The 15,972-nt window shown below is 40.4% G+C and overlaps 1 protein-coding gene across 2 annotated transcripts in view; it reads right to left on the bottom strand.

Moving 5' to 3' along the window:
- The window catches only part of LOC109873101 (VPS37D subunit of ESCRT-I), a 44,199-nt gene that overhangs the window by 25,055 nt on the left and 3,172 nt on the right, over positions 1–15,972 (bottom strand). For both annotated transcript variants that reach the window (XM_020464630.2, XM_020464629.2), the window contains exon 3: positions 9,260–9,431. In XM_020464630.2, coding sequence (XP_020320219.1) covers positions 9,260–9,431 — 172 coding nt within the window. The remainder of the gene's footprint in view (positions 1–9,259; positions 9,432–15,972) is intronic.

The raw sequence follows: 15,972 nt of genomic DNA, 5'->3' as shown, positions 1-15,972 counted from the left end.
TCAGGAGGTGTGTGTTTTAATAAAACAAACAGAATATAATACAAAACAAGAAACACTAACAGCACACAGACATGACACTGGAACAGAAACAATAACACCTGGGGAAGGAACCAAAGGGAGTGACATATATATACAGTGCCTTGCGAAAGTATTCGGCCCCCTTGAACTTTGCGACCTTTTGCCACATTTCAGGCTTCAAACATAAAGATATAAAACTGTATTTTTTTGTGAAGAATCAACAACAAGTGGGACACAATCATGAAGTGGAACGACATTTATTGGATATTTCAAACTTTTTTAACAAATCAAAAACTGAAAAATTGGGCGTGCAAAATTGTTCAGCCCCTTTACTTTCAGTGCAGCAAACTCTCTCCAGAAGTTCAGTGAGGATCTCTGAATGATCCAATGTTGACCTAAATGACTAATGATGATAAATACAATCCACCTGTGTGTAATCAAGTCTCCGTATAAATGCACCTGCACTGTGATAGTCTCAGAGGTCTGTTAAAAGCGCAGAGAGCATCATGAAGAACAAAGAACACACCAGGCAGGTCCGAGATACTGTTGTGAAGAAGTTTAAAGCCGGATTTGGATGCAAAAAGATTTCCCAAGCTTTAAACATCCCAAGGAGCACTGTGCAAGCGGTAATATTGAAATGGAAGGAGTATCAGACCACTGCAAATCTACCAAGACCTGGCCGTCCCTCTAAACTTTCAGCTCATACAAGGAGAAGACTGATCAGAGATGCAGCCAAGAGGCCCATGATCACTCTGGATGAACTGCAGAGATCTACAGCTGAGGTGGGAGACTCTGTCCATAGGACAACAATCAGTCGTATATTGCACAAATCTGGCCTTTATGGAAGAGTGGCAAGAAGAAAGCCATTTCTTAAAGATATCCATAAAAAGTGTCGTTTAAAGTTTGCCAAACGCCACCTGGGAGACACACCAAACATGTGGAAGAAGGTGCTCTGGTCAGATGAAACCAAAATGGAACTTTTTGGCAACAATGCAAAACGTTATGTTTGGCGTAAAAGCAACACAGCTCATCACCCTGAACACACCATCCCCACTGTCAAACATGGTGGTGGCAGCATCATGGTTTGGGCCTGCTTTTCTTCAGCAGGGACAGGGAAGATGGTTAAAATTGATGGGAAGATGGATGGAGCCAAGTACAGGACCATTCTGGAAGAAAACCTGATGGAGTCTGCAAAAGACCTGAGACTAGGACGGAGATTTGTCTTCCAACAAGACAATGATCCAAAACATAAAGCAAAATCTACAATGGAATGGTTCAAAAATAAACATATCCAGGTGTTAGAATGGCCAAGTCAAAGTCCAGACCTGAATCCAATCGAGAATCTGTGGAAAGAACTGAAAACTGCTGTTCACAAATGCTCTCCATCCAACCTCACTGAGCTCGAGCTGTTTTGCAAGGAGGAATGGGAAAAAATGTCAGTCTCTCGATGTGCAAAACTGATAGAGACATACCCCAAGCGACTTACAGCTGTAATCGCAGCAAAAGGTGGCGCTACAAAGTATTAACTTAAGGGGGCTGAATAATTTTGCACGCCCAATTTTTCAGTTTTTGATTTGTTAAAAAAGTTTAAAATATCCAATAAATGTCGTTCCACTTCATGATTGTGTCCCACTTGTTGTTGATTCTTCACAAAAAAATACAGTTTTATATCTTTATGTTTGAAGCCTGAAATGTGGCAAAAGGTCGCAAAGTTCAAGGGGGCCGAATACTTTCGCAAGGCACTGTATATATATAAGGACGGTAATCAGGGAGGTGATGGAGTCTAGGTAAGTCTGATGTCGCGCAGGTGCGAGTAACGATGGTGACAGGTATGCACCATAACGAGCAGCCTGGTGACCTAGAGGCCGGAGAGGGAGCTCACGTGACAAGGGTGATGACAATTAGGGTATTAACTTCAGATAGACTGATTATAGATTTATGTTATTATATAAGGATATGCTTTCCCATGCATTAAATGACACTGAAACAGTAAATGACTCCACCGATGCAACAGATATAAGGTTCAAGATGTATATTACCACCTTTTCAATGTACCACATCAACATAAATACAAATAATGAACCCAAATGAGTTGTGCACAACCCATGTCCAAATGACTTGCAAGCTTGGTTAAACCCGTTGGAGCGTGTTGGAGCTATAAAAAAAATGACTGCACACAAAGTCCCGAAGCACCCCACCGTTGTGGTTACTCACTACTTGTAGACATTTCCTCAGTGAAGTAACTTATAGCAGTTCCATGCAGGTGTCACAAGATCCACAGCAAGCACAGCTATCAATGCAGACAGTACTCCTTAGCAGCAACAGATATCCCATAGAAACATGAACTCGTTAATCTTCCACAAGCAATTCTCTCCAAGTCTCGCACGTTGCTAGGCTAACCTCGAGCTGTCAAATACCTCCGCGATGAGACGGCACATCGGTAGCTTCAGTCTCTACTAAGTCTTTCTTAACAAAATAATAACTCTATTATAAAATCATATCAGTATTTCCCTTCAAAACTCAGTAGATGTGGGTTTTGTTATACTTTTATCATCATCTTTTGTAGTTTTTCTTCACCAACACTGATGTCTCTTTCCCCCAGGCCTCCTGTTAACGAGGTCAACTCTCCCATTGGCCACAGCTTAACAATCTACCTTATTGGTCAAAATGTTAACTTAAAAGTAAACCAACCTATTCACTTGTACATTAAATAAATATTTATTCAGAAGAAATGCATTAACAAAATTACAATTCAGGAGCAATTCGATCACTTTTTAAATCTAATACCAATTAATTATAACAAATAAACTCTATACCTGGTTTTAACAAGTTTATTACATTACTAATTATCAATTGTGGGAACAAGCTGAAAAGAATAGAATGTGAGCTGGTGGTGGGAAGTTGATGTGACAAGTGACAGACAAACAGACAAAGGCTGCAGGTCCACCTGTGACCACAGCAACCTTGACCACATTCCGCACTTGATGTCTTCCATCTCTAAGCAAGCTGCATTACGCAATACACACAATACGTTGAGCCAGAACACAGTGTAACTCTTCTGCGATTTCTTGCCTCGGGAATTCTTCCTTTTTTTCACCTTTTTCCCTCTCCTCTGGCTAAATGAGAATCAGATGTTTTGTGGAGGAAGGACGGACTCCCAACCATCCTGCTTTGTTGGTGCAGCTGGAGTGTTGGTACAGTATGTGTGTGTGGTGACAAGAAGGTGAACATTCCACCCTCCTTCCATCATTGGACAGCTGCTAAGGCTGTAGATGGGGATAAAAGGGGAGGAACGATTGGCTTCAAAACATGCCTGTTGTACATGAGGGTTCATTTAAATCGGGTGCTTTTGAGATTTCCTCTGTAAATAATATGGATAAATTCGTCAAAACATCAAAATAGGTGTTCGGCAATTTAACTGATTTAAACATTTGTGGATCTGAGCAGCACCTGCTTTATCCCCAATTGAGGAAAAAGTAACATATTTCTGAGTTTCACCCATTAGGCTCAAGAAGAGGGGTTTTACGGCTTCCTCTACCGAGCGGCTGCTGCTCTGCTAAAGCATTTAAGAGCTCTAACATACCCCACTGGTGCAGCTCTACTGTCGCCCTGTCAACATCATGCCTCTGCTAAGCAAAGACAAGGCCCCTTTCCACCCCCAAATCCCCTGACAACTGCTCAGTTTCCTGCTGGCATTGATGCGCCTAATCTTTCCCATGACCATTAGCTGGTGAGTTTGCACACAGTTACAGCAGCAGAAACCCAGCCTGAGGGGTGGGCCGTCTGTCTTAAGAGGCTTTTCGAAGCAACTATCTACACAGTCATGTGTCATTGTCTTTGAACTACCAGCTAGAGCAGCAGACAAAAGCCTTTCATATACACTACCGGTCAAAAGTTTTTGTTGTTGTTTTTTAAAACTATTTTCTACATTGTAGACTAATAGTGAAGATGTCAAAACTATGAAATGACACATGGAATCATGTAGTAACCAAAAAAGATTGCTGGATCGAATCCCCAAGCTGACAAGTTCAAATCTGTCATTCTGCCCCTGAACAAGGCAGTTAACCCACTGTTCCCTGGTAGGCTGTCATTGTAAATAAGAATTTGACATAAAATAACACATTTCAAAGTTTTGATGTCTTCACTAGTATTCTACAATGTAGAAAATAATAAAAATAAAGAAAAACCCTTGAATGAGTAGGTATTCTAAAACTGACCTGTAGTGTAGATTTTCAGCACCAGCAGCACCACTTGGACTGTACAACAGTTGGGGGGGGGGGTGTTAAAGTCAACAAATAATTAATATCTCCTTGTTTGATTTGAATGCTAGAACACTGGCTGAGGCTATAGGGAAATGCAGGTTGGGAGTGGGATTGAATGGAAGTAGTGTTAGAAGGTGTTGCAATCTCATTCCTATGCTTGTCCTCATATCTACTGCATGACTTGGTGCACCTGGGAGACTTATAGCTAATCTAGACTTTGTTTTGTGATCCCCTAAATTTCCATAATGTAAATAATTCATTCGCAATGCGCTGAGCACGGGTTGTTGAGTGGAGTTCAAACAAAGATGACCGTTTAACCCTTTACACTCGTGGGAATTGGTCTATATAGGTGCAACATAAGACAAAAACATTACACGGGTTTGAATGAGAGGACGAACTGGTGTCTCCAATTGCGCACAGTTCCTAAGCAATGTCAATTCACTTTTATGACTCAAAGAATAATCTTTTTTTTTGCTCTCCTAGCTTTGCCATTGAGGAACTAGAGCAAGCACACTTTTAGTCATTTCATTTGGAACACAACCCACCATCACACATTTACTGTTGTTCACACAATCCCAAAAACGGTCCATTATAAATGGCAATCTGGGACAGGTAGGCATGATTTGAAAGCTTGTTCTATTGCCAACATAACTAGCTATGTTATACAATATGATCTTACAGTGTTAGGTTTCACAAGGCAAATCAGAGAAACAGATCGTAATTTTGGTGTGCATAGAAAGGAGGCATGAGAAATGTTCCCTCTAAACTGTGTGCGGGCACGCAGCTCCCCGGGACTGCTATGCAGAATAAATATAAACCCGCACAGAGAAACACGAGATTGAACTTCACTCAACTTTCTAGAGTTTTCCCGTTAGTTAACACTATCAACTTTTCCCTTTACTATGGGAATTGTGATCAAATTAACACAATATTAGCCGCTTTCAATGCAACATACCGAAACAAAATGAACTATGCAAGACTTAGTATACAAAACTAACTATGCAAGAGATTTTGTTGTTGGGAGAAATGCATCTGAGTAGGATTGTATTGCATTGACAGGCATGACTCAGGCCCATACTCTACACAGACCGGTACGCCATAACCAATCAGAGCTACAGCAGGCCTATATACAAATAGACGATTGCCATATATGGATCTGTGCCATTCACGTTGAGCTGGACTGTGTTTACAGCATGAGCGGTCCTGAGTGGATGTGCTTGTTTTGAGATCAAAGTCAGAGCTACATGTAGTGAAGTATGCACAGTTGTGCATTTGTTCATATCCTTTGCTAGTTACTGAGTTATTAACCCAGTTACAGATAAGTTGTAGTCAGCAATGGTGAGTGATTGCTTCCTACAAAACGTGTGCATTTCATCTTTCAAAAGCAAGTCAGGTAAAGAGCTTTTAAGGCTCGGGACAATACTGCCCCCTTTGGAAGAATTGCGTGCCCATAGTAAACTGAAAGAAAATCTGTCCAAAATTGCTAATATATGCATATAATAAATATGAATAGAAAACACTCTAAAGCTTCTAAAACCGTTTGAATTATGTCTGTAAGTATAGCAGAACTCACAGGGCAGGCAATCTCCCAAACTATTTTTGGGTGCCTGAAATTTGGGGCAACTTTGACGTCATCGCCCCCACCATTCCCAACCAGCTATGGATCTGGAGACACTTTCTATGTCTTCCACTAGATGTCCTCATTCAGTACAGCGTTTAATTGTGCAAATCACGCAAGTTTTGAGCCTTTGGTAGGCAAAAGACTGAGTGTCGCGAGAAAATACAAGGTTACGAGAGCGCGCTTTTGGGAGACACGTCCTTTTGTTCCAGATCGCCTGCAACGAAGCACGTTCGTCCGAGAGATTAGATAATTGTTTTGTACGTTTAGAACATCCAAAAGCTTGATTCTGCACTTAGTTTGACCAGTTTAGTCGACATATAATATGTAATTTTGAAGTTTTGATGCGCAACTGTTCGGGGCCAGAAGTAATTTAGGAAGCATTTCAGCTGGAACTCGTAGCATATGCTAATACAAAGACACACGAATTGAAACCAAACGATGTATTGGGTAAGTATGACTACTTCCACTACATTCTGATCGAAGACCATCAAAGGTAAGGGAATATTTATGTTGTAATTTTGTGTTTCTGTTGACTCCAACATAGCGGAGAAATATTGCTTATGTCTGAGCGCCGTCTCAGATTATTGAAAAATTAACCATTTCTGTAACGTTAAAAAGAAATGTGACAAAGCGATTGCATTAAGAAGCAGTGTATCTTTCTAACTATATGTAGAACATGTATATTTAGTCAAAGTTTATGATGTGTATTGGCGTTATCTGGCGGAGTTTTCTATAATTTCTCCGGACATTTTTTTGCATTTTCTCAGCATGGCGTCAATGTAAACGGTGATTTATGGATATAAATAGCATATTATTGAAAAAAACATAAATGTACTGTGTAACGTCCTATTACTGTCATCTGATGAAGATTTTCAAAAGGTTAGTGAATTATTTTTATTTTAATCCTGCGTTTGTGATTGCATCTTTTGTTCAACAAAGTGGCTGTATATCGGCTGTGTCTTTGGTGGTGGTTTGACATAAATATGTGCTATGTTTTCGCCGTAAAACATTTTAGAAATCTGACACGCTGGCTAGATGAACAAGGTGTTTATCTTTCATTTGAGCTATTGGACTTGTTAATGTGTGGAGGTTAAATATTTCTACGAATATTTTTGCATTCTGTGCGCCACTGTTTCAGTTGAGCGGGGGGGGGGGGGTACCCCTAGGGGAACCTGTACCGTTAACAAGTTAAAGGTGCAGTGTTGTATTTTGAGACTTGAATAAGCTTGAATAAGCTAAGTAGCCAATTGGCAGAGGGTAGCATGATTTGCCTTATTCTCTGTAATAACGGCATGGGAATAATGATGCATTTTATTTTGCAAAGTGGTTTCTTGCATCAAACAACACAACATTTTCAGTCACCTCCTTGTCTGAAGGTCAAGTGGTTATAAACAAGTTAACGTCAAGCGCTGCATGTTTTTTTTCAAAGGTCTCATAGAATGTAGAGCTACAATGAACACACATTGGCTGCTACTGTAGGCTGAAGATTGAACAGCTATTTCCATGTTAAAATGATATGGGATGCATTTTGTCCATTGTTTTTGATTGTGGCCCACTCTGATAGTCCTACATTATGATCAAATAGCCATAGTAGCCTACTTAAAACTGTTACTTAAAGCGGGTACAGCCTGTGTCCACAGTAAACGTGTCCCGGAAGTTTTCACAGCGTTCATGTTTGCGCTCAGCAGACCTGAAATTTGCTCAGTGATATTTTTTTTTGAGGGAACATAGGTCATGAATGCATTCAGGTGAAGTGTGACGCGGCAGATTTTATTCACAATAAACAAACATAGGCTCATTCTGTTCAGAACAACCCAGGGTATGAAGCTATGTCATCTTGTAGCTGTACATCAAACATAGTGATCATAAACTTTGACACTGTATATGACATGAGTTTTGGAAATGTGAAGTGTACATTTGGACTCACGGGTGTTTGGCTTCCTTTTATGACATCCAAGTGGTATTTTTTATAATCCTCAATGTCTTGTCTTTCCAAAACTTAATTTACAGCATTTCCCTCACTCAGCCAACCCAAAACATTTCTAAATTTCTCCAATTACTGGGAGGGATGGGGCCAACTTCTTGTCGGACGCAGTTCTGTCAGTCAAAACCCATACAGTGCTGTGAAGTGCAGAGCCAGAACTCTGGCGTCATGTATAGCATGTACAGCCACTATGTTTCAATTGAAGCACTTACAGTATTAGTGCCCAAATCTGCCATTTTCAACTGAGTGTAAAGGGCTACGATAAGACAGCGAGACTGAAGTTCTCTCTCAAGTCTCGGAAGGACTGCCCCAAAAAGGGGCCCCTTTGTCTCTTAGAAAACACGAGGTAAGGCAATGAGGGCCACCGCAGACTAAACCATGCAATTACTCAGCCCGAGGAGGTTAGCGTGATGGCGCTCCTTTGGGTACTGAGGTTTCTGCCTAGTTTACTTTGGCCTTATGGGTAGCTCAGCAAGTTGCATGAACAGTACCATAAGAAAAAATATGTTATTCTGTTTATTTGTTTGTCTGTTTAAATAACATGTTCTTTGATTCAGCGAGTCAAAGATGACCCTGAGATGTGCGAGTCTGTCTGACCGTGAGAATACACTCAGCTTCTTACACTGCCAAGAAGGAAACCAGGAGAAACACAATATTCAGTCATTTTGGCCAAATAGAATAAACATTTTAAAAAACAGCTCCCTTAGCAAAGGAGCGCCCCTGTTAACTGTTTGGGAAATGAAACAGGCTCATGTGGAGCAGGAGTCCTATTTCATACATGCTCCAGTGGTTACTCTTGGCTAGTGTTGAAAGAGAGGTGGAACAGCCAGGTGGGAACCCCTTTGCCTGAGCTCACCCATGGGGACACGATAGTTCTGCAAGACCCCACCTCCACCCCTCACACCCATGAGCGGGACTGGAGGGGAGGGGCATGGACCAGGTCCAGAGTTTGGATCCCAACAGTGCCAGCAGATTTCACCCACCAACCTGTCAAATGTAATAACAATCCACACAAGAGGTCGCGACACTGATCAGTGCGGGCCTCATAAATTAAACAGCCGACATTAGGGCGTTGTTATGGAACAGTGTTTCTCTGTGATGTGTTTCCACAGACACAAAGGCACACACCCTGGGGTTGTTTAGATGTTATTAATAAACCATTGTAGATTTTGCAGCTACAACAGCTCATCAAAATCTCGTTCCCTGGTCTATGATCACTCCGCACACAGACATTATATTTCCATAAATTCTTATCCAGCTGTATTTTTATATTCTTAATCCTGACTCATGGCTGACAGCAATATTCCATGTACACCCAGAAACAGAGACAATCTTCCTTTCTCCTCTGCCTCTCTTGGTCACATGTAGACTCACCGAGCCGACTCTGTTTTTCCCAGCAGGCGGTTGCCAGATTGGTCAGATCCCTATATTTCTCAGCCAGCTGGAGTTTGCCGTTGTTGAGGAGGGGTCGCCTGGCGAGGCTCTCCTCGGCCAAGCTCCGGTTGGAGGTCAGCAGAATCTCTCTGTCCACCTGCAGCTCCTGAAACTGGAGACAGGCATGGAGTCAGAACCCTGAGAATGTACAGCTCAGCACACACAAAGAAAAGGTAAATGGATTAACTGAATCAATAGCAGACTGTGATGGTAGGGTGCCATGTTTAAAATAGTATTCCAGTAATACAGGTGTATGTGTATCAAACTACTTATAGCATCTTGATGAATAGGAGTTTAAAGTTGGCATAACAGTTGGAAAATGTACATATTTATTTAGCTATTTAAAGATTGATGTTTACAAATCTGCTCAACTGAGCCTTCACAGAATTCATAGTTAAATAAAAAATGTGTCAAGCTACAATAGATCTTCAAGGTTAACCTCACTCTGCAGGAAATGCTCTACACACTGAGTTTGAAATGTATTGAGCTGGAAAATGTTTTCTCAAAGGGTTTGAGCAGAGAAAGCAACAGCAAAGGGCTTAGTCAATGTGGAAAGTATGAAACTGTGAGAAACAGCAGGGTCATTGAGGGCCAGAAACACAGGAAGGAACAAGGGTGTACTGTGTATACATGAATGTTTGATGGTGAGTTACTTAAGAACAAAAACTTGTTCCAAGGTGTGAACTTCAACCAGTAGGTCTATACTAAATATTGAATATATCAAATGACTTTCCCAGTCAGGGTTAATAAAACTGAGGGCATTTGATACTTAATTTCATGTGAAGGTTAAGTCAAGATATGTTAAACAAGATCAATAAAAATTGATGTTAAAAAAACAACTTACAGGCCACATTCCCAAACCAATGTGACTTTCCACCTCTGGCAAATAGCGGACTTTGAATTCCTAGTCAAGAGCCTCACTCATGTTACACATGGACCGCATGATACGCTTGTGGCTTTGGCATACACACTGGGAGGATTCAGTTGATGACTTTGCACTAGCGAAGTAACATTTTACTTACTTCACATATCAGCCCTTTAAAGTTGTTCAAAAACCAAACTCAAGACTAAAGTCAGGCTATTGCTTACACTTTCAAGAATCTTCATACCACAGCAAGAAAATGTATACATGTAGAGTCATTAATAGTGACAGTTCCACAGACTAACGCCTCGATCAGACCGACAGCATCATTGCATCAATACTGCGTAATAAATTCTTCAGTCAAACTTTTCCATGATCTAATCCAAAATTTTTGTGGATATGTTGTACCAGTCAAAAGTTTTGACACACCTACTCATTCAAGGGTTTTTCTTAATTTTCACTATTTTCTACACTGTAGAATAGTAGTGAAGACATCAAAACTATGAAATAACACATATGGAGTCATGTAGTAATCTAAAAAGTGTTAAACAAATTAAAATATATTCTATATTTGAGATTCTTCAAAGTAGCCACCCTTTGCCTTGATGACAGCTTTGCACACTATTTGCATTCTCTCAACCAGCTTCATGAGGTAGTCACCTGGAATGTATTTCATGCTTTTCCAACAGTCTTGAAGGAGTTCCCACATATGCTGAGCACTTGTTGGCTGCTTTTCCTTCACTCTGCAGTCCATCAACCCAAACCATCTCATTTATGTTGAGGTCGGGTGATTGTGGAGTTCAGGTCATCTGATGCTTGGCAAAATAGCCCTTACACAGCCTGTAGGTGTCATTGTCCTGTTGAAAAACAAATGATAATTCCACTAAGTGCAAACCAGATGGGATGGCGTATCGCTGCAGAATGCTGTGGTAGCCATGCTGGTTAAGTGTACCTTGAATTCTAAATACATCACAGACAGTGTCACCAGCAAAGCACCATCACACCTCCTCATCCATGTTTCACGGTGGGAACCACACATGCAGAGATCCTCCGTTTCCCTACTCTGTCTCACCAGGACAAGCCAGTTGGAACCAAAAAACTCAAATTTGGACTCATCAGACCAAAGGACAGATTTCCACCGGTCTAGTGTCCATTGCTTGTGGCTCAGGCAAGTCTCTTCTTATTATTGGTGTCCTTTAGTAGTGGTTTCTTTGCAGCAATTCGACCATGAAGGCCTGATTCCCGTTGTCTCCTCTGAACAGTTGATGTTGAGATGTGTCTGTGACTTGAACTCTGTGAAGCATTTATTTGGGCTGCAACCTGAGGTGCAGTTAACTCTAATGAACTTATCCTCTGCAGCAGAGGTAACTCTGGGTCTTCCTTTTCTGTGGTGGTCCTCATGAGAGCCAGTTTCATCATAGCGCTGGATGGTTTTTGCTCCTCTCCTTGTTCAGACGGCGTTCGGTGGTCGATGTCACCGGCTTTCTAGCATCGCCGCTCCATTTTTCATGTATCCATTTGTTTTTTTGTCTTGATCCCTGCACACCTGGTTTTCATTCCCCAATCAACCTACATGTATTTATTCCTCTGTTCCCCATCATGTCTTTGTGTAAGATTGTTTGTGTTACGTGTGTATTGTTGACGCGCCAGACTGGCTTGTTTTTTCCATGTTATTTTTTCACAAAGATGTTTATTGCGAAACATAATTCTTGTGACTGTTTTGCGCGTTTTGCACTTTTGCCTAAATAAAGTGTGCGCCTGTTCACAAATCTCTGCTCTCCTGCACCTGACTTCGCTACCAGTACGCACACATCTGACACTCTTTGCTTATTTGAGTTGTTCTTGCCATAATATGGACTTGGTATTTTACCAAATAGGCCTATCTTCTGTATACCCACCCTACCTTGTCACAACACAACTGATTGTCTCAAACGCATGAATTAACTTTTAACAAGGCACAACTGTTAATTGAAATACATCCCAGGTGACCACCTCATGAAGCTGGTTGAGAGAATGCCAATCATGTGAAAAACTGTCATCAAGGCAAAGGGTGGCTACTTTGAAGAATATAAAATATAAAATATATTTTGATTTGTTTAACACTTTTTTGGTTACTATATGTTTCCATATGTGCTATTTCATCATTTTGATGTCTTCATTATTATTCTACAATGTAGAAAATAGTCAAAACAAAGAAAAACCCTGGAATGAGTAGGTGAGTCCAAACATTTGACTGTGCAACAAAAGTTCAACATTTACCTTTTGCTTCTATTTCTGTCAAGTCTACGCATACAATTTGATGCATAAGTTGGATAAATAGTGGTTGTGTTTGCCTGCAATGCAATGGTGCAAGGCAAATGCAACATTCCATTGGAAATGTATGTACTTCTGGTGAACCAAAACACAATGGCGCTGTCGGTTTGATCGAGGTGAAAGGTTTCAATTAAACAAAAATGTATTTTGCATTTAAGTAAGTGTCAATATATGGGAATAATCCCCAAACTAAAGGACAATTAGAAAATGTATTGCAAAGTATTCCAGCGGTCAGGACTAATGGTGAGTCCAGTGGCATTTTATGCATCGCTTTAGACCCAATGAGAAAAACACAGTTGCATGATGAAGGGATTCTTTGGCTTGTCATCTGTAGCTCCGTCCATCTTGTTCCTAAAACGACATTGGCATAGCACAGACAGGATGGCAAACCACAAACCCCACTGTTAACTCAAATTATCTGAAGTCAAAAGAGCGTGGAGGCTTTTATTGAGATTTGCTATTCTGCCTGAAGTAAAATTATGAATTCTTTAGCTGCCAATTGCACTGTTTAAAACCTCAGGGATATTGTTAACTCTGGCTGAGCTCACCAAAGTATACCGAGGATAAATGGTTTATTTTGTTAAATGATAATGAGATTTTTGCCTCACTTAATACTCTGCTCATGCCCAAAAACAGTTTGGCTCCCCTCATGGGGCATGCCTCCACTTGAAATTAATTTGCTTACAGGAATGTGAGAATTTATGTTCATTGCATCATGAACAAACACACAACAAAGTGGGTCAGTTGAAAGTGCTTTAGACTGAAAAAGAGCCAAGGAGGAAGAGCTTCTCAGTGACATCAGAAAGTGGAGTTAAGTGAGGTAAAATTAATGAGACTGAGAGGGCGTACTGTTGCAGAGTGGCCAAAAGGAATTAGGTGGGAGGATTATTATCTACAGCTTGTATTGGCATGTTTCCCAAGTTACTGAGTCACAATCACTGATAGTAATCTTTGTTATTGATGCAGCTGGGTAGCACTGACTTTCCTTGCAGCAGTTTTGAAATGCTCAGTCAATGGCTCCTCAACAGTGGTTTCTTTCGACTTCAGAGTTTACGTATAACCCTCACTTCTCGACTGAAACCACATGAGTTTCTTGCAACAGGAAACCAAAGCGAATGCCACCCCCCAGCCAGAGAAAGTCAGAAACCACTGATCCAATCATAGTGGTCTCCAAGCAAAGGCACATTGTATGCCTCATACCTCCCAAAATGGAGGGAATATAGTCTTCTTCTGATTAAATATTTCCATTCCTGCAAGCTGAAACTGCAGAGCAAGATGCTAGATAAGACTTCTTCTTTAATTGGAGCAAATTCTATGTACAGGGAACGAGAGAACATTTCAAATTGCCCACCTTATCTGAGAAGAGGGTTGAGTTCAAGACTTCTGGCTCAGGGTGATAATCAATTGCTAATTAAAAGCTTCACTTGGCAGTCAGCCTGAAGAAGGCTGTTTCTAACTTTGGCCAACTACAAAACTATGTCATCGCTCCCAGGAATCCAGTTCAGTGGAATGTGTCTGGCTGGACATATCAGGCTTTTTACAAACCTTGCACTGTAATAATCAAAGAAGCTTTGCGGGTCCAAAATACATTTATTTCCCCTTCGATACTTAAACCCCTAATCGTCTCAGACTTCGAGGTTGAAGAATCACTTTGAAAAAAGTATTTAATTTAGCTATGATAGGCTGAAATGAGAGGGGAGTGTGCAATGTATAAGCAAGGCTTTAATCTGTGTTTTTTTTAATGATTAATCAAATCGAGGAAAATAACAAAAAGTCTTAGGGACTTTTTTATCAAGGGCTCCCATTCTCAAATGAATGAAGGGGCCTTCTCAGAACTGCTTAGGGCCCAGCCTTCTCACTCAGCATCATCAGGAGGATTGGGTATGTAAGGACATACAAATGTTTCAGACCACTAACTGACTGACTGTATACACAAATGAGAAGTATGTCTGTGTGTTACAATTACTAAAAATACGCTGTGGGGGATGTACTGTACAGCATGATAAATGCATAATCTAATGAAGTAGTGATGGCTTGAAATATGATTTCCACTGATCTCAGTCACAACCACCTGGGCATAGATGTCAGTTAAATGTCTAGTTTTGATTTACATTTGGGTGAGTTGTCAACTAATGTGAATTCAATGTGAAATCAACAAACAAATTCACCATGTTATTGAATTTAGGTTTAAAGTTGGGTGAACAAAACACAATTGCCCTTATGTTGATGACGTTTTGCAAATCCAATCAGTTTTCCACATTGATTTAATGTCATCACATTGAAAAGACGTGGAAACAACGTTGATTCAACCAGTTTTTGCCCACTAGGAAGCCACAGGGAATAAAAGACTGTGGCTTCAATTGGATCATGGCTCTGGACATCACAGCATATGTGATCTCGTTTTAGACAGCTCTCTGGGATTACCTTGACCATCTGATGCTGAGAGGTTAGAATTCAACCCCGAGAAACATCTCATCTGCTGTTTTACTGCCGGTCAGGTGACAATTTTCAAAGCAACCATTGACGGTGAAAGTCATCAGGAAAATGTGTGACTTATTCCACAGATGTTACCCAAGATACTGTGCCAACACTTTTCCCTGGAACTGTTTCTTGACCAATTTTTCTTTGTCAGGTCAAGATTTACTTTATGTGGATTATCTAGTGGAGTGATAAATGATTTCAATACCTTTTCATTGACAACCTAATCTGAACAAGTATATGCCCAACAGGCTACATTTTTTGGGATTACTTGTTGATTGATTTTAAGAATATTGTAACTTTAAAATGTGTTCAAATTAAAATATGTAAGCATGAAAAAGATTTTTAAACACATTTTTACTTGTGTGTGTGTTTGCTTTGAGGTTGGATTTCCTTTCTGTGTTACGAATCCTCCAAATGTGGGGTATTTGCTTCTTGCATTCCACTTCTGTATTCATTTTAATTGAGAATTAAATATTTAAAACACTCATTCCATGTAGTAAAATAATCAGAATGTTAACATTTAGTCTAGTTATTCATTGTAGGTTTATGGAGTATATTTTCCATTCCCAAATGCATTCGAACTTTCTAAACTGAGCCCCTCTAGTTATTGTATCTGGGCCAATATCCTGTCTCTTATGCTTGTCACACCTCTTTGTGCATACTTAATTATTGTCATCGGAACAGCTTGAAATATCTGCATTGTCACATCACAGCAGGCAAGATGGCAAAGTCTACAGGGTATTAAAACTACTTCTATGCCGCCACACTGTGTGGGCCCGCATGCAATTTAGAGAAACCACACATTTTTGCAGCCCATTTGAAAGTGCTCTAAAGATTCTAGCAGTGTCTAACAGTTCCTGTGATTTTGCTAAAGTGTCATTTAGCTCCAAGTGTTTTTCAAAAGTCTCCCTCAACACTGGGCTACTTCAGTCCCTTCACAAGTGTCTTACTGTTCATTTCTCTCACACTTGTGGTTTGTATAATGATCATTTGCAAG

Source organism: Oncorhynchus kisutch, linkage group LG28, assembly GCF_002021735.2.
Source record: "Oncorhynchus kisutch isolate 150728-3 linkage group LG28, Okis_V2, whole genome shotgun sequence".
Classification (NCBI taxonomy): domain Eukaryota; kingdom Metazoa; phylum Chordata; class Actinopteri; order Salmoniformes; family Salmonidae; genus Oncorhynchus; species Oncorhynchus kisutch.
This window is presented reverse-complemented; position numbering and strand designations above follow the sequence as displayed.